The sequence below is a fragment of the Molothrus ater genome, chromosome 2 (genome assembly GCF_012460135.2).
Source record: "Molothrus ater isolate BHLD 08-10-18 breed brown headed cowbird chromosome 2, BPBGC_Mater_1.1, whole genome shotgun sequence".
Classification (NCBI taxonomy): domain Eukaryota; kingdom Metazoa; phylum Chordata; class Aves; order Passeriformes; family Icteridae; genus Molothrus; species Molothrus ater.
In genome coordinates this window covers 7,792,134-7,811,806 of record NC_050479.2, presented here as the reverse complement: position 1 = coordinate 7,811,806, position 19,673 = coordinate 7,792,134, and the positions used below count along the sequence as shown (strand labels likewise).

Below are 19,673 nucleotides of genomic sequence, written 5' to 3'. Positions count from 1 at the left end.
GCTACACACATTGGTTGCAACAAGCAAAGAAAGAAATAAAAAAGGAAGGTGCCAAAGCATAAGTGATAGTTGAAAATGAAAATGCCCCCTCCAGCAAATGATGGAGACATATGATGTTATTTCAAAAGCTCATGTTTCCTACATTCTATAGAACCTGAACAGTAAAAATGTAATAAACTCATGGAGTCCCTCAAACAGTTATTAACTACCACAAATCATCCCAGAACAAAAGCCAGCACCTTACAACTCAATCTGTGTAATGTATTTTCCAACTGAAGTCCCATGGTATGTTTTAAAACTTTCTGTGACAGGAAATTTTACTGGATGCTATAAAGGACTTTGGCTTTATTAGTGATCTTTAGAATAAGAAGTTTTAAGATTTAAGACATTAAAAAATATATTTTTCAGGAAGTCCTGTATTGCTCCTACCACAGAGTTACTCAGGAGGAATGTGGGAATTCTCTGTATGGGTTTTTCAGTAAAAGTCTGCTCCTATGTAAATAGAACTCATGATTTGAGCAAGCTATTCTCTAAAGAACATGAACAGAAAGAATCCAGACTCTGACTTCACAATTTAAAAGATGATACCAATCCCTTCCTTGTGTGTTACTGAGGTCTCAACTCTAGAAAATAAAAATAAAAGTGATACCCAGTTTTGCTTGCTAATTGGAGCCCTGATGCACCCAAGGAACTCAAAACCAAAATTAGGTGCCATGCCCTAGATGGATAATTTCTAACTTCAGTTCATGAACTTCCAACATCACCCTGCAGCGTCTCAGCCAGCCTTGTGTACATTTACTGCTGATTTTCTTACTAAAAATGGACTAGGCTTTAAAAATCCCCAACAATTACATTGCAAAGTAATATTCTTAGAAACGGTAACAATCACTTTTCAACTCTGCTCAAACTCTGCTCCAGTAATAGCTGTAACTTGTGCAGTGTTAGCACTATTCATGGCACTTAAAAAAGTAATCCAATCTGCACCTCAACACTGAATAAATTAACTTAAAATGGCTAATCACTTTTCTCTTGTATCTGATGTATTTTTATTGGTTTGCAGTGAGAGCATCAGATGACAAGACCAACACAGAACTCAATTTTTAATACATTAAATCTGACCCTTGCTCTGTTGTGCATTGAGTTTAAAAAAAGCGACCCAACTTATTTAATTACTTGAGAAATAGGATATTTCGAAACCAATTATGTTTACTTAGTAATTTGTTTTTCATGAAGTAATCAATATTGAGCCAATCCCTTATTTTGCCTGAAGCTTATTCATACAGGTCTAAAAACATCAGCAGTATTTTTACTATCTAGAAACTTCCCTGCTTTTCAAGTCCCTGCTCCAGTTTGAGCCATTATCCACCATATACTGGCAGCTCATGGAACATTACAGACTTCCTGACACATAAAAATATATCCATTAGCCAAGCCCTCACTGGTTTCAAGGATGACAAGAAAAATATGCTGGTTCAATGGGAAAAATCAGGTAAAAATGGAAAAAATAATGTAATTATAAATGGTGTGAGTAAGAAAAACACCATTATTTTGATATTGTCTTGAACAAAGTTTTTTCTTCTGGGAAAAAAAAAAAAAAACATGAGGAGCAAATGAAAACCTAATATAAATGCCTGGAAGGTATTGCATGGAGTCTCTCCAGGTTTACATTCAGGCAGCTTCAGAAGAAAATGGAAAGTTGAAAGAACCATAGAGAGCTTTAAAAATGGGAAGTGAAGTAAGAGCAAACCATTCTTGTAACAGAAGTTCCAGCCAACTCAACCAGACAGCAATATAAAAAAATTCTCAGAGACAAGAGTTAATGTAGCTGATTGACTTCTTGAATGGAATTGCAAGAGCTATTATAATAAGTCCTGGTAGAGAAGGAGGCTGAGTACACAGTTAAAAATTCAGAGGTAGATTCTGGAAAGACTATAAATAACTGGAGCAGTTACTGGAGATGAATCACAAATCACTTCATGGTATGTGCTCATTTGGAGGCTGCAGAAAAAGAACAAAAATTCTTAAAATTGCAAAAAGAAAGACAGGGAATCTTCTGACGAGCCCCACATGCTTTCTTGGAATTTTCTGGAGAGGGAAGATCATTCCTTGGTCTCTGCTGATTTGCACAACCACCAGGTCAAGGTAAAAAAGTTAATGGAGGTTACTGAAAATGGGACTAAGGACTGAAATTTTAAGAGACCATCTTCAGATTTATCAAGCCCTAACAGAAACTATCCTTAATATTTTTCTTTGAAAAACTTTGCTAATGTTAATAATTAGTTTCAGATAAACTCAAGCTTTACAATCTCTGTCAGCACAATATTTTAGAGTTTTAGACACCTGCCCTACTTGTCTCCATTCCAGCTAAAATAGAAATTTCAGCTTTCCTCTAAGATTAAAACCTGAACAGGTCACTGCACAACAGGAAGTCTATTAATGCATTCTGAACTAAATCAACATCTCCAGTTAAATTCTCAGTGAATTTGTAACTCTCACACATGTGGACACATGAAAAAAAAAAAGTATTTTGAATTAGCTACAAACAAATGAGTTAAAAGAAAAATGAAAAAAATGGAACAAATTTTTCAAGCTTAAATGTTTTAGTCCAGCACATACAGAGTATGAGTGAGGAAAAGGTAAGCAGGGATGTTTACTAGCAGCTAAGTTTACAAATATTCCCATGGAGGATATCTATTCACCTGTCGTCCTTTTGGTTGTGTTGTCGATGGCAAGTCCTGCAGAATAAAGTCAACCCAGGAGAAGAAATTTTCATTTTACTTTTTAAGGGTACATAACACTGTTTGTTAGTGATTCATACTACATTACAGTAAAATGGTTAAGTTAGACAAAAGTATAAAGCATTGACCCATGTTTAGAAATAACTTTTTTCTTAAAGAAAAATCAAACCCAGGCTGTTTAGCAGCAAGCTGAAGAAAGCAGGTAAAAAGTTTAAGCAGAGAGAGAATGTGCTTTTTAATAAATAATTCAGCATCTTCAACACAAAAGCACCACCAAGTGAAAGAGGCTCTTTATGTGAATGCCTTTTCCATTTAAGTATCAAGTTTTGTTTTTAAAAGAGAGAGGCTATTATAAATGTTAAAAAACCTATGATTAAAAATGTATAATGTGATCAGCTGTGCTGAGAATTAAGATTATAACTAATTTCATGTTATAAATTTAATTTAATTCACAAAAATGTCCTAATTTTTAATTCACAAAATTATTTTTCACTCTACTAATTAATAAGCACTTTACCTTGTGGCAAATTATGTCTAAGTTGCAATTTTTATCAATAGTTAAAGAAATAGTTACTTGGTTTTGGGTTTTTTTTTGGTTTGTTTTTAGCTGGTCCCATGAACTCATGATGTTGACAGCACTCACTGAAGAAACTTGTGTGCAGTTACTACATTGGTCCAAACAACAACAAATGAGAAACAAGACGAATTTTAACACCAATGTACTTTAGGAAGAACAGGAGATCGACAGCACCTTTCTACCTGAATACATACAAAACAGAAGTACTTTGTGTTAAAGATGTGATGGTAATAGCTTGGTTTGTAGTGCAGTTTAAAGCCACTTCCTTTTGCTTTCCATATCCAGGCAAGGCTCATGTTTCACACAGTATGTGCACGTACCACGACAGCAGAGAGCACACCAATTCCTTAACTCAGATAGCGGAAACCAGTACACGTTCCAGAGGGCTCTCAAACACAAAACTTAAAAAAAAAAAGGATCTAAAATGTCTTGGGATACCAACTGCACAGTTACTCTCTTCCTTCTAACTCTGCTTCCAAAGTTCAGGATGGAAATAAAAGCTTCCACTTTAAACCTCTGCTCAGTTTTGAGGAAAGTGCTGACAATGATTTAAGGATGACTGAAGTGTCACAGTACAGTTATTAACATTTAATTCACTGTATGGCTTTTAATGAGAAGAACATGTTGGAAAAAGCCCTTTAAAAAAAAAAAAAGGAAAGAAAATGGGGAGTTACATATGTGATAACCTGGGTTCTCTCAGCAGGACAAAATTTTCCACTGACCACACGATAAGTATAACAGTAATGGCAGATGAGCACCAACAAAACTTTCACACTTTCTCTGTGTGGAACTGGAAATCTTACCGAAACAGAATTGTTAGTGCTGCTATGACCATTAGCGGGGGACTGTCTGGATGTAGAGGGGGAATCTCTCTGAAATAAGACACAAGGTTCATTAACAACACAACACTATCACAGGAACACAGAAATATTTCAAAGAACAGTTACATCCACAGCCTTATAACCATTTGCTTAGCTGCTTCATTTGTGAAAGCTTCCACACTACAAACTCTGTAAAGCTGAAAAGCTTTTCCACAGCTTAGGATTCAGGTTTGACATTTTGATTTATCTGAGGTAATAATAAATCTGGTATTTCTATGTTGCCTTCAGCTTTTTAATAAATAACTGGGACTTCAGAGATCTCATGTGGTGGACAATGCTACCAGCCCTCAGTCACACACCAGTCCTGGTTAAAGCACCTGGAAGTTATACCCTGAACAGTACTTGGAATAGAGTGAGGCCCATATCCTGTTTTAAAGATGTTTCTGAATATTTTTTCAGCTTTGTGGTGGTTGTCAGTCTCTACTCAGCAAGATGCATCTCCCTGCAGTGCCTCACAGACACTGAGGAGAAAGCTGGATTCTCTCTCCTCCCTTCTCATCCATTTTACAGCACAATGAGGGTTTTCCTCCAACATTCTTATGGACTTGAAAGTATCAAACCTTGCCAAAATACAGCACTTTAAAAAAGCCAATTCCCTTGACCCAGACTACCAGTGTGGCCCTACACTTCAGTGCAGAGACAGCAGACACAGGGAGCACACTGGGAAACTCTACAAGAAGGATAACAGGAATTTCTGGTGGGTTTTTCAGAGCCATCTTTTTCACATGCCATTTTGACTGCATAGTGCTTAATTCCATGAAGTCAGATAATTGAGCCATGTCTTCTGAAAATAAAATAATCACTCATATACTGTTAAAAAAAATCCCTTTACCCTCACAGGAATTCTGGAATATAATATTCCATGTCAGAGGTCAGCTTAGGAATGTCTGGTTATTTTGTATAACATCAAGGACAGCAGAGAAAAAGGGCTAAAACAGTTTCCTAAGCAAACAAAGTTAACCCTGTCATATTTTATCAATACCATTATTTTGTGAATAATTAAAAACCTGGAGCTAAACTGTTCATGCAACACTAATCTGGGATTAATGCCACATGCATAAGAACAAAACTTGCCTCCCATAAGTATTTGCAATTTGTAACAGACTGGGGAAATCAGCCCGAATTCTAATTACAAAATCACTCCAGCACAAGTTTAAAATATTCAAATGAGAGCAAATAAACCATTCATTACTGAAAAAAATTTAAAAAATACAAAAAAAGAGAGAAAAGCCTAAAGGAATCAGTATTCCTTTTTTTTCTTTTGTGTACGGATTATCAGCATCATCTTTATCGAATTATAACCGTAAGAACTTTTTTCAAAAAGACAGTAACTTCCTTGCTTTATAAAGAGATTATATGCTTGCTCTGCAATTCTGTCTCTGCTATTTTCTCACTTTCAAGAGGTGAAAATAAATTTTAACTTTTTTTTTTAATATGGTTTCTTATGATCTGTTTTCAGTGATGGTTTAGCAAGGAAGCAAGGGAAAACTTTGGAAACTGATGCAAGCACCCAAATCATGTGGAGAAAAACAAGTTTAGAGAATGCCACTATTTCTGGACTGTCTTGAAAGATTCTGCCTTTGAAGGAAATTTTCTTGGTTTGAGAATGTTTTGATTTGTATTCCTCCAACAATTCCCAACACAAGACAGCATATTATTCAAAGCAAATGTTCATCATAACACACTGAGGAAAATATACATTTTCAGTGCTACTGGTGATTTCAGTGCTGTCAGAAATAATCTAACAAGTTAGTCAAGAGACATTTTTTTATGTATGACTTTTACATAATTAGGCTGCTCTGTCAGAATTTCAAAGGCATTTAGATTCTTTATTTTTTAGGGACAATTTTCTTTCTTTCAAAAAATACCAGACTGTAAAGTTAGGAGAAAAACTGTATTTTGGACAATCTAATGAGACAAATCAATAAGCACAGAGATGCTTGTAGAATAACAAGACTGCCTAGGACTGGCCTGGAAAAATTCAGTTTGGGTTGTGAGTTTGTTTCTCCAGTAAATCAGCAGAAGCCCTTCTTTTCCTGGGAATAGGGGCAGAAAAACACTTGGAGGATCCAGTGATTCTGGATGATGTAGAAAGGTTATTATAATTATATTTTAGTAAACTCAACTGTCTGGACTTCCCAGCCTTCTCCAGCCCCAAGACAAAAAACACAGAAACCTTTGGGGTCATCACTTTTCAGCTGAAGAGCCACAGAGCCAGAGCCTTAGAGGAAACAACCACAATTATTTCCAAATGATGGCAAATCCAGTTTCCTGTTGATTCCCCATTTTTAGGTGTGGTTTCTGAATGATAAACTAATGTATTTGAGATGCAAATCTATAGAGAAGAACTAAATGATGTCTAATAAATATGACCTGATCAAATTAGATACTGACAAAAACGGGTAGAGCAACGATATTGTTGCCAGATACAAAAAAAGAAACTCAAACAAGAAAACCAACAAAACCAAAACCTCTAATAAAAACAGACAGAATTTCCAAAATTCTGGAAATACTTTACATTTCTGTCTTGCTCAAGGAACACATCTGTCAGTATCTTTAATACAAATTTAAAAACGGTTTAAGACAATAAAAACTCCTGATGCTTGAGCACTAATGGAAACCATGGAGGATAAAAGAAAAAATCCGTGGTGATTACCACCAGGCTTTTAAAAACTCCCATGTATAAAGGCTTTTCTTCTTAATAAAACAACTTAAGAGTTTCACAAAGTCAATCTGAAACATAAAGAATGTTTATAGGGGTTTTTTTTTGTTGTTTAAAGAAAAAAAAAAGAGAAAGATAAAGTACTTCTCTTACCATTGTCACATATCTGACACTATAAAAAGTTACTCCGGGTGTTGTGTCAGTACAAAGTAAAAATGCAAATGCAGCCAAAACAAAATGCTTAATCATTGGGATAAAACTGAAACACATAAATAGTGTACACAGCCATCAGCCATAAGAAGGATGTGTTGCAATAGTTACTTAAGTTCATGTTTATGTAAATCTGCAATTTTCCTGGTATCTGATGAAGAAAACAACACCCTGGCCCCTTGTTATCTAAGTTTGTGTGTGTTAACTCAGGTCATTTGCCATGGCAGTGACTAAACAGGTCACCTCACACCACATCAGCTGATCCAATTTTTACACAAGGGAATTCAAAATTATTATGTCTTCAAGCAAGGTCTGCTCCATGAAATAGAAGGTCTGGTAACTGAATGGAAGGCATGAGTGCAGGAAAAGCCACAAATGCCTAAAAAATCTGAAATTATTCAGCTGAGATTTTGCAAACTGCCTAGTGACCCTGAATTACATAGTGTAGGAAAAGACTTCCCTATATATATATGCAGAAATGGCTCAATATTTAGAAAATAGCACTTATTTTAAATTACTACAAAAGAAGACAAATATGGCAAGTGAAATTCGAATCCCAGTTATTAAAAAAGAAACATTCCATGCCCCCCTCACCTTTTGAAGGCCTAGGATTGTAAATAAAAGACACATCATCTCTGATTCTACTAATATGCAGTTTTTTCTTATTCAAGATTAACAAGATGTTTTGCAATTCAATGATGTGATCCTGGTAGGAGCCTCAAAGCCCCCAGTCCTCAATTCTGTTTTATATTCCTCTTCTCATAAAACTACACTACATGAGCACCAGTCCATGACTGAAGGAGGGGGGAAACCAAATATAGACTGAAATGTTGCCAGAAAATACCTTAACTAGGAAGATTATATTAGTGAAGACCCAGTATCTCTCTATTTATCCTGCTGGCGGGCATGAGAAGCAAGATTTCTGTGTTAGTAATGTTCAATTTTAGCCTTTTTCAATAGTTAAGGATTTGATTCATTTTCTGAATCATCTTCCTGAAAAATTCTGTGAAAGAAATTCTCTGTGTGCCAAAGGACTAGTGATGCCTTAAGAGGATGATTTAAGAACACTGGGGTTTTTGTGTACACCTGTAACTGATGAAAACCAAGCCAAAGCCTCAGTGTGGCTGAGCAAGTGGAAAAGACTCATCCCTCTCTGACTTAATGAATGCTAAATGCTACAAAGTGGGATAATTAGACATGATTTCTTTTTCTCTTTGATCACACATTTCTAGTTTAGCCATTTTCTTCCAAAGAAAGGTAAGAGTATATTTTCCATTCTTCTGTGAAATAATAGTCATGAAAAGCCTAAAGACACAAAACTAAAGATATTATCTGCTATTACTAAAATGACAACTAATAGTATTAATTTAAAGCTGTATGCTGAGTCTTCCAAAATAATCATCTTCTCAGCAAGTCTGCAGTTTCACCAGTTTCTGTATTTCAATATTGGGAAGTAAGGTATCTTTTAGTATTACTCCTCTTTGCAGCACAGAAGTCAATACATGAATTTGTCAGCATGCTGCATTTTTTAAAAGCCTTTGCATTTCATTAAAAACTTTTGGTTTCATATTTATTTTAAGGAAATTGGCCTCAGAGGTGAAAATCTGTCAAACCTTTTACCTCTAAAACCTTTTAGTTTTTCTTGAATTCTACTAGAAGAAACCGAAGGCAACCAAAAAGCAGCGACTTTTTTCCTTGCAGAACAGATTGTTCTGACAACCACAATAGCAGTTTCTGTGTATTCTAGCATCTGCTGGGCCATAAGAACAATTAGGGTGAAATCACAGCTCTAATTAAGATAAGGTGCTTGACTTCAGCAGGGGTTGTGATTTCACTTGGAGAGTTCTAATTCGGGAGCTGTTTGCGCAGTAAAGCGCGTGGCTCAGAGATTGGCACCGTCCCCACGCTGCAAATGCCATCTGTGTGCTCACACTGAACAGGGGCTCTCAAGTAGCCATTTCATACAATTTAATCCCCTTCAGTTGCAATCTGGAATCTAACTTTGTGAGCAGAAGGGAATTAAACGTTGCTGTGCAAAAGCTGTAATACCAAGTTTCTAGTTCAGCAACAACTCGGAATCTGTTTTTCTTCTGTAGTGACAAAGACCATTTTTTCATGGAAACATAATATTAAGCCACATGTAACTGTTACACACGACCATCACAAATTTACCTCAACAGGGTTATACAGAAACAGGTTTTTCAATTAACCCTTAACAGCCCAAAGCAGTAATATAATGTTTAAAGCCTAAAAAAGAGGAGGATCGTTCCTCAGCTTAGGAACTTTAATAGACTTACTGAAGTATGAGTTTAAATGGTCATATTTTTAAGGGGCTTCCTAAATGCATAAGTTGAGGATCCCCTTTCCTATTTTTTTTTCTTTAATAGGCTGTAAAGAGTTAGTTAAGGTGCTGATGAGATGAATATGAAGGCAGGGCTGAGTAGGTAGGTGGGACCTACTCGCGTTCCGTTATCTTTGTTGTAAAATTGGTGTGCGATCTAACAGGACAGGCAGAAACAATTTCCCAGAAAGCAGGAACATTCAGCCATCAGCAGGCAGTTAGTTACAGGACTGAGGAAGAAAGGGGATGGCTCATGAAATTCATTACCTCACAGGATGAAGACTGCGTGCGATAACTTGGCACAATCTTGAAGGTAATACTTCCACGCATTTCCCTCTGTGAAAAAAGAGGCATTTTGAGACTAACACTGAAGAGAAAATCTCCAAATTGTTAATGCTAGAAAGGAAAACATCATAGTCCAAGTATGAAAAGCTAAAATGCTATGGGTGAGTTGTGATATCACCTATAAACAAACATTCATATTGTCCTCATTAATCTAAAGGATGAATGTGCATTACCAGTTTGTTCACCTGACTAGGTTTTGAATGCCTAGAATCCAGAATTGTATTTTTATGTAAGAGATTCAGAGATGTGTAGGTTTCTTCCGTGTTAACCTTTTCTTTGTAGCTACATTCTTGTCATCTACAGTCTTTTCTACCAAAGTGGCATTTTCTTCCCTGTCACAATACATGTTAAATAGCAAAACTGTATTCAGTTTCTGGAAAGCTGCATTTTCCTGAAGGTAGGAATTTCAAAAACAGTCTTTCATCAAAACAGGACATGGGGTCTGCTACTTTGCATTTAGTATTGTATAAGAATATTTATAACAAGTAGTAACTCCAGAATAGCAGCACATTGTGACAACATATTTTCTTAAATGGCACTCGGAATACTTGTGAATAACACGTGGCTGACAACTGCAGGACTTGATCTGGACAGAATCAGAGATCACTTCAAGAGATCTCAGAGTTTCTCCCCTTTCTCTCTTTGGCTGGCTTACTGTGACCCCAAAAACATTCTATTTCCCTTGAAGGCTGTCTAGGATTAGTGATACCATCCAAGATGTCAAGGTTAGTGTTGCACGCAGAAAAATTAACAATTGTTATGGAAATATCAAACAGACTCTACTAGCAAGGACAAAGGTGGAGTTTTCCTGGAAAAAGACAGACTGTCTGAGCTCAAAGTAATGTTTTTTACATTTTTAACTGTGAGCTCAACTGTAATAAACTGAAAGAACTTTTTGCTGCATGGACATGTAGCCTATCAAGAACACTAGAAAAAGGGGAAGTTAGAACCCAATTAAACAAAAGTTTTGACCAAATAAGACAGGCATTTTTATAGAGGATATGAAGAAGACTTCAGGCACTTACAAGCATTTTTTGTAGTTGCTCTACAGTTTGATTTGCCACACTGATTCCATTTATTTCTCTGATTTCATCTCCTACATGTAGCGTACCTGCAGAGTTAACAAACACACAATCACCTCAGTTTCTACAAATTGAAATAATCACAACACAGCACTATTATTCATAGAAAGGCATAAACAGAAAACAACATTAAAATAATTTTTTTGCTAGATTCAGAAAAGGACTTTGTATTAGCTACAAATCTGTCTTTCAGAGTGCAGTGAATACACAGCAAGAGATGCCCAGGCATCTCCTCAGTAAACAGGAAAAACATGTTTTTGTTATTGAATCAAAACCACCATTCGGCCTGGAATAGCATAAAGATTCTCTAATACTATTCAAAACATAAAACTGATGGAATTACATATTAGACTGAGAATCAGATTCAGTAACATCCCTGTATCAAATAAAATCCCCTTTTCTGCATCGTTTCCCATTTCTGTCACTCTGACAGAAGTGAATATTGTTATGTTCATGACTGTAAGGAGAAGTATACATAAAAACTAGGAATAAAGAATGGACATTTGGCAGACATGTCAACAACAAACAGACAATTTTTAATGACTGACACTGGTGTTTCATTTCTACTGAATTCTCTGGAAGGTGTGAGTAGATGGAATCTTTAAAAGCCTTTCTTCCCATTTCAACTCTGCCACCTTTGGAATAAGAACAATTTCAATCACCAGGACTAGGCAGAGCTGGCCTAGAGACAGGAGACAGCTTCACAGCAGCTACAGTTTTGTGACTGGGAACTGCACAGTTTGTGTTTAATATTGTTAGACCTGAAATTATACAGTTCCTGTAAGCCTCACAGCAGATTTATTATCCAGACACTGCAGTTTTCCATACAGCAAAAAGAGACAGCAGAGAAAAATGATCTAACACTCCCCAAAACCAATTCAAGGCACAGGTCCTACCAATAGGATTCAAAGATGGTGCTTGAGATCACTGTCAAATTACACTTGTGTTGTTCTATTCAGTAAAAATATTCTAAATACAGGTATGCTGAATGAAGCAGTGAATCTAAGAGACATCTAGAGCACTAACAGAATTAGAAACATTAAAAAACCAGATGACCATACTTAAGAAACACTGAAGTAAAGCTCAATTTCATGTGTAGAAGCACTACCTTAGCTAGATGGAGCACACAGAAATTGAGTAAATTTCCCAAATCTTTAGAAACAAAAGATACTGTATAATTAAAAAGAAGAGTTGTAATGGGCACAGTTGGATATTTTACCCAGTTTTAGCAGGTTTTAATAGTTTTATTAGCCCCATTATGGAACACAGTCATGTGAGGCAATACTGTGCAGAGCATCACCACTACCTAAGCACAGTTGGAAGAAAACCTTGCTCCTGTGAATCTTAGAGCAACCTCCTTTTAAAACTCACTTTCAGAAGCCAAACAAATTTCAATTCAGAAGGTCCTCCAAAGACACAGGATTCTCTCTGAATTGCATCTTTCTTTGTATTAAAACTTTTGTCTTTCCTGCTTCCTGACAGATTTTACCATATCAGTGAGACAAAGTGAATATGTTTTGTCTTCCTAATCACCTGTTCCTAGCTCCCTTTGAAATAGAACAGTAGGCTAGAGGGAACTCTGGTCTGAAAAACTAAGAGAATTTTTGTTTTCATCACAAGGAAAAGATGGCAGTCTGAAAAAACTGAAGTAACCCTTTCATGGCTGCAATCCAACTTGCAGCCAACAACCTAGTAGGGAAGTTCATCTGTTTGAAGCAGGACAAAACCCAGTTACTTCTGGACATCTGATCTGAACACACAAAATGACAAAAAGGAGAAGACTAAGGATGAGAACAAAAAGCACGTTTGCAGGATTTGTTATGGTAGTGAAAACTGAAAATAGAGATTTAGAATCTAGGCACAAGTAATATTTTTATTTCAAACCTCATTTTTGTGATTCTCAACACCAAAAACATAAAGATCCTCAAGAACTGTGTGGACAAAGCTCTTTCATTTTGGCAAGAGAAAATACTGCCACTTGAGTAAGGATTTTTTTAAACAGATGATTAAATAAGTACAGCTCCAAAATTATTGGTGTTTCCATCTCTTGCTGAGCTATACTCAGTAATAGGATAGTATTTTTAATTAATTAAGACCTAAATGAAACACAGTGGGCCCTCACCTCAAAACACTGGCAGACATCTGCAACTGCAAGGTAACTAAAGCAGTTAGCAGGAGTCCATGCAGGCACAGAGAGACACTGCTAGGGAGTAGTAGCAATCCAAATCAGGAGATTGTACACAGTTTGTACAAAAGGATCTAAAATAACTGTGTTTGAAGACAAAGCTCTTGATGAGATGTGATTACCTTGCCGGTGAATCATTCCTCCGTGCATAATTCTTGCCACAATGCAGTGGTTCAGCTCATTCATTTTTAAAGTGATTCCCTAGAAAAAAAGAATGTTTATACTTTTAAAATAAAATATTAAGCACTGTGATTCTTGAGTGCTTAAGAATAGTCATGTTTCCTGAAAGCTTGAAGGCAGGGTATAAATTTTAAGATTAAAATAAAATCTTTGTCACTCACTTCAAGATGAGCAATAAGACCAGATACTATTTATAAGTGAAGATGCAATAATTCAACATATGAGTATATAAGGATCTGGTTTGCTAAAAATGTGATTTTATACTGAAGTGTATGTAAAGGCTCCAGTTGTGTTTAAGGAGTAATTTGCTGTAGCTTTTAAACAAACCCAGCCCTAGTGGCACAGCAGCAGTGTGAGTGCACACAAAGCATCTCAAGGAGGATAAGTATCTATTCCAGTTAATTGACAACCCCATCTCAAAGTGAGGAAATGACACTAGAATCATCACAGCACTGGTCTTTACCAGCACAGAGGGAAATGGTGAGCTATCCCCCATACCATGGGCTCATCTGTGTTCTTCTGGAACTGCACCAGGCGGACGCGCGTGACGTTCTCCATGTCCATGTCGCCGTTGGCGCTCTCCGGGGAGTCCCCGTTCAGGTAGGGCGAGGTGGGAGGAGGGGTCACCCGCAGCGCTTCGTCACTGTAAACTTCATGTGCCACTACGTCATGGGTTTGAAGTAAGGCCTGCAGGACAGCACAGCAACAAAGTGTGACATTTCCATCATCTCCTATGTCCCTTGCTCATTTCTTGTAAGGGTTTTTTTTGAAGATTTTCAAGGAAATCCAAGATATTTGTGCCCCATTTTCTACTGAAGAACTTTTCCCTTAAAGGAGTCCTACGACAGACTTTCAGACTGCAAATGCCTATACACACTGAGACTCTAAAGCCTGCATGAGTTAATGTGATTTTTACTGTAGGGACTTCAATGAGAATGATGCTGCCTCCCTTCCCCTCATCCTCTTGACACCTGCAGGGTGAGAGTGAATCCATCTTCATGTGCATAGATAGAGAATCAGGAATCTAACTTTCTGTGCAAACCATTCTATAATAATTACTCTAGTAAAATGGAAAGCTACTCAGATGCCATGGTATCTCACTCTAATAAAGTCAGACTGTAGATCAATACCAACTGAATGAAGAAAACACTGTTTTTTTTGTTGTTTGCTACCATAATTGCTTCTATCGTCCTTCCTCCCCCTAGAACTTGGTCCCAGCACAACCACTGAGTTCAAAATGCTTCACAAAAATTAAGAGTGCAAACCAGCAAACTGCTAAAATACTGCTTCATTAGCTTTCATTAGCTACTTCAGTAGCACTTCTAAAGGGTACTGTGTGGTAAAAGGTAATTTCTTAAACACTTTATGTTCTCATTTCTCTAATAGATTTGAAACTATATTTGGGAAGTCAACACTATAATGATGAAACAAAATTCCCCAAACTAACAATGCTTTGCCCATATTCCCTCCCATTTTCCCAGTGTTTCAAGCCCACTTACATACATACTATTTTTAGTTAAATATTAACCTGTATCTGTATTTCCTATTTTTCATCTTATTTTGTCAGCCACTAAGCTCAAACTCCCAACAGTTCCTCTGCATTAGACCGCTCTACAGAAGAAACATTTTATATTAGAGATCTGGACCATGTAAGTTAAACCACTTTAACAATATTAATTAAATTTTGATTTATTTGTGTGTCCATTTATGTGTGGGAACTCCAATGTAGGTTAATGGTTGGACACAATGACCTTGGAGGTGCTTCAGTGCCCCTGCCTGTATCTGTTACACTCTCCACACTTTAATATTACATTTCTTATGTAATCCAAGTGCTTACATTTTTATCACATCAAATATTTGCCCTGCTTTAAATTAATTTTAGCAATAATATTCACCTTGCAGGAGGTTAACATTTGGCACATCCAGCATTTTTAAAGGTCCATAATTATACTTAATGACTTCTGAATATGTTCACAAAAATGAACACTACTTCAGAAATACATTAAAGTACAGCAACCTCAAATTAATATTGAAAACACTTAATAAAAAGATTCCTATTGGACCTTACTTAAAGATGTCTGTTTTCAGGAATTTCTGCTAATTTTGATGGTTTTTTTTCCTGTTTTTCCTTTGCAGAACATGATAATCTTGCTAAAAATTAGTTTAGTGAGAACAACTGCTTTCTACTGTACTGCAGGATCACTGCAGAGAACAGCACAGGAGGCATATGATGATGGATAAAACTTCAATATGTCATTAAGCAAAAGTCTCCTAGCAAATATTTCAATTGCTACAACATACTAAACTTATATAATAGAATCTTTTACACATGAAACTGGCATATTTGAAAAGCTACTGAAAGTCGTGAAATGGAATAAAAGCCCTCTGAAATGTGTACAAGCATAACAAATGAGGTACTTCACAATGCTTTCAGAATTCTTAAATTAATTATCTACTGAAAGGCCTTCATGCAAAATTTACACACGTTTCTTTAAATTCAAATGTTAAACATGCACAGAATAAATTGATAATTTATTTCTGCAGCCATAAGGCACATGAGGGCAAAAGAAAATTAGAACATAACACCCTAAGATCTGTTACAAACACATTGGCTTTGGTTCTGTGAAGGCCTGCACATAGTTTAACCCACTAAAACTGTGGTTAAGTAAACAAGACAGGTCATACTCTTTTTTCTTCTGATTAGGGATACACATTAGATTAAAAAATACTAAAATAGTCCATTATCATATAGATGTAAATGAACACTCCTACTTATTACACTTAATTGATTACTGAATTAATGTGCATTAATAACCAGAATATTGCTCTGTACAACACCTGGCAAACACAGTGTGGGATAACAATATTGGTTTACACAATTATTCCTTTTCCTAATAGTTTCCTCTAAAATATAAAGGCTTTTGCTCTGAAGGGAAGTTTAGCAGAATGCAACAAATGCAAGAATAATTTTATTAAAGTCTGCAACCCCTAAAGATGCATCTGGGAGCAGGAGTGGGAATGATGGAGAGGATGGAGTTGTCCCTTTGGCATCTGGAGACTGGGGATCTGCAGGTGTGGATCCACACCAACTTACGCTGCTTTAATTGCTGCTTTACATTCCTCCCAAACACAAACCACAAACTGTTTCTGTTCCCCTGCTCATTCTGGCTCTGGCAGCATGCCTGTTATCCTAAATTCTTTTTGCTAAATGGTTAGTTGGGGGTGTTTTTTGGAGCAATTTTCTACTAGTTCAGCTGAGGGCAACATTAAAGTGCAGTTCTAGATGAAAGCCAGAACTACAAGGGAGAAGATGAAAGATGGGGAAAAAAGGGATAATGGGACTTCAGCAACTGGCAATTTACCCTGGGATATCACAGATTCACTTGCTGAAATTACTCCTCATCAAAAGTACTTGTTATGGAATTGCAGCTTATTCCTTATGAAAAAATACTTTTCATAGATTTGCAGCAAAAGAATTCTGACAAATGGTTTTAGCTTTATGAGCATATCAGGGAACAGAGATACCTAAAAACGAAAATTTTCAACTCAATTTTCCTGCCACTTAATTTGATATATAAAATTTCTATGTACCACAATAATTTAGTTGATGCTTACTCTGAAAACAATTTATACTTAAAAAATGCTCTTTCTCAACAGTGCTTCATGTTCTGCAATACTGTGGGCTAATTACACACACACAAAAGTAAACAAAATGAACCTGTCAGATTCCAAATGAAGCTGAGTAGGGAAAGTCAAATTCTTGATTTTAAGCTGACAATAGTGTATAGCAGATTTAAGCAAACATCTTTATTTCTCAATTTCTGAACTTCACCTACAGCATAAACAAACAAATCCTTCAAATTACTAGAATTCAGCAACTTGAACCAAGTTACAAAGGAGTAACATCTCTGAATTTAGGACAATTTTTGTCCTCAAATCAGATTTGAGAAACACACACAGTAAGTGTTGATATGTAATACAAACTCAACAGACTGTACAAACTACTGATTTGTTGTAAAATAAAATTAAATGAACACTTATTTTGCAATGAATTCACACATCTTTATCCTAAGAAGGCCTTTGGAAAAAGAAAAAGGAGGATCCCACCTCTATCTATGTACATCCAAAAGGATTAATTCTTCTTTCCATGTGTAACACAGACCTCCAAAAACACAGTGAAACTGCCCCATAACTACACTACTCCAAACTGCTGACAGTTTTGAGCACAGTAATGAGGACCAATACTAATTCTTTTGCCAGAGCAGCAGGTTAGAAATACTTATTAATAGGTGTATTGTATGCAATTCCATCCCTTGCAGATTTTGAGAATTTACTGAAGTTTTCTAACATAAAGAATATTAAAAAAAAAAAGAAGAAAGAAAAAAAGAAAAAAAAACCTAAACAAGAGTAGGATCTGCTTACCATGAAATGAGGTTGTGTTAAGATACGCTTTAGCTCCTTTGCATCATTGTTCTCTGGGTAACATGAAATTTCTTCCAATACCTGCAAAATAAGCAGGAGAAATGTCCCATAGTAACTTTCTTTTAAAGCTATTGAAGAAACTAAACCCCTCACTGCTCAGTCAGAATATCCACCAATGATTATACACACCAACATTTCTGGCACAGGGAAGGGTTTAAGAGAATGTGCCCCTACCCAGCTGCCCCAAGAGAATAAAATACCTTGTTCCAATGCTCTCTCTGAAACATTAAAGCAGAAATTTGAAGCATTTTTGTTTTTTCAATTGACAGCATTCCTCCAACAGCTAAATACATGGGGACAGGAATGGAGTGCTAACAGGTGACATGCAAGACCTCCACCAGTTGTGCTTTCTTACATGGCCTCAATTTATTAAAACAGAATTAAAAACACTCACAAAATCAAATGTTAAAGACACCAAGTCTAGGTGGGCCATCTCCTACCCCACCTCCAAGCTCAGATTTTATAAAATCTGAGCCTCTTTATCACTGGGGAAGGAGTAAAGAAGCTTTAACTCATTTGCCTGCAACCTGATTATTACACCTTATTTTTCACATGCAGCTAGCTGGACAATGGAAGCAGAGTATTTTGCTTCTGGAAGCCCCCCCAGGATTAACTGACAGCAAATTTTGCAGAACAGGAATTGAGGGCATCTGTCAGTGTGACTTTAGCTATTACATAGAGTTTTAAGGTCTTCCTCCTTTAATAGCACAATAAACAGTTTTCCTATTCTGTAACCCCTAACAACTGCATGAATTTTTACTGAAAATGCATAATACAATATGGGTTTGGGTTTTTTACTGCTTGCCATAAATAAGCAAATAACATACTATTTGCAAGGTACAAGAATCAAGAACATCTGTGTCTATCTTTGGTCTTAGTGGGTCACCTTCACTGCATTTCCAAGTCTGCTCTTCTTAGACTTATCTATGATAAACTTGGGTCTTTTTTTCAATTTAAAAAGCTGACACTTCAAAACATTTCTTTTTGTGACTAAATTGTATAAACATCAGATTTCTGGTGCAGATAAATAACCTGAACAGGAAAGATTCTGCAATTACCCAGCAGGAATATTCCTTTTAACACCACTACTGTTGAAGAAAAGGTTAAATTATTAAACTGAGTAATATTCATAATCCTTACACAGATAATGGAATTCTGCAAGTTTATGCAACTTGTTACATAACTTGGGTAAGCAATGGTAATATTCAGAAATAATTCAGATAATGAGCCAGAATACACATCTTAATGAAGAAAAGCAAGTCACAGTTTAAATACAATCAACCTTTCAAAGGAAAAAAACCATTCTTTAAAGCCATTACCTCTTTGGCTCTCTGTACAGCATCGCTTGGAGGATTCCTGATTTGTGGTGAAGATTTTGTGTTTATTTTGTCATAAAGCTGAAATAACAAGAAAACAAATTATTGAAATCATATGCTACTTTATATAAAATAATGAGTGTTTACAATAGCCTGCTTATGTTACCAGGATTAGGATGATTGCTAAAACTGCAAAAGTCCCAGATGTTTTGTATACAAAATCTAGCAGCCTAGGTTTTGGCTTTTCATTTTTAAACATTTCCTGATTTGAACAGTGCCATAGATTCAGAGTTCATAGGATGACATGGGAAAGTTCAGGAGGTTAAGGGCTTCTGCAAACCTCCCATGCTTTTGCCACGGATTTACAGAAACTATATTCTTCTACTAGAAGTGACCCTATGAATCTTGAATAAATGCTATAAACTAAACATTCTGCTATAAAATCAAGTTAATCTGCATATCTCGCTTTTCTCAATAAATCAAATATTCTGAGCAGTAATTTAAATAAACCTTGGAATATGGGAAAATGCTCTTGAAGATAGAACATTACAAAAGCCAAATATTCTGAGAACAAAAAAACAAACTTTCCAAGAAGGAGTACTCATAAAAAAGAGTAACCTTATTTTACTAGGATTTTCTGTTAGACCGAAGAATGTCATTGTATTAAAACAGGC

The 19,673-nt window shown here is 36.1% G+C and overlaps 1 protein-coding gene across 7 annotated transcripts in view; it reads right to left on the bottom strand.

Moving 5' to 3' along the window:
* CASK (calcium/calmodulin dependent serine protein kinase) overlaps nt 1–19,673 on the bottom strand; it is a 188,638-nt gene that overhangs the window by 19,612 nt on the left and 149,353 nt on the right. For 4 of the 7 annotated variants that reach the window (XM_036391791.2, XM_036391774.2, XM_036391827.2 and 1 more), the window contains 8 exons: nt 19,003–19,080; nt 17,624–17,704; nt 13,700–13,888; nt 13,144–13,222; nt 10,780–10,865; nt 9,677–9,745; nt 4,119–4,187; nt 2,700–2,735 (listed from right to left, as the gene is read on the bottom strand). In XM_036391791.2, the coding sequence (XP_036247684.1) occupies nt 2,700–2,735; nt 4,119–4,187; nt 9,677–9,745; nt 10,780–10,865; nt 13,144–13,222; nt 13,700–13,888; nt 17,624–17,704; nt 19,003–19,080 (687 nt within the window). The remainder of the gene's footprint in view (nt 1–2,699; nt 2,736–4,118; nt 4,188–9,676; nt 9,746–10,779; nt 10,866–13,143; nt 13,223–13,699; nt 13,889–17,623; nt 17,705–19,002; nt 19,081–19,673) is intronic. The other 3 variants (XM_036391817.2, XM_036391798.2, XM_036391807.2) reach the window with 1 other exon arrangement.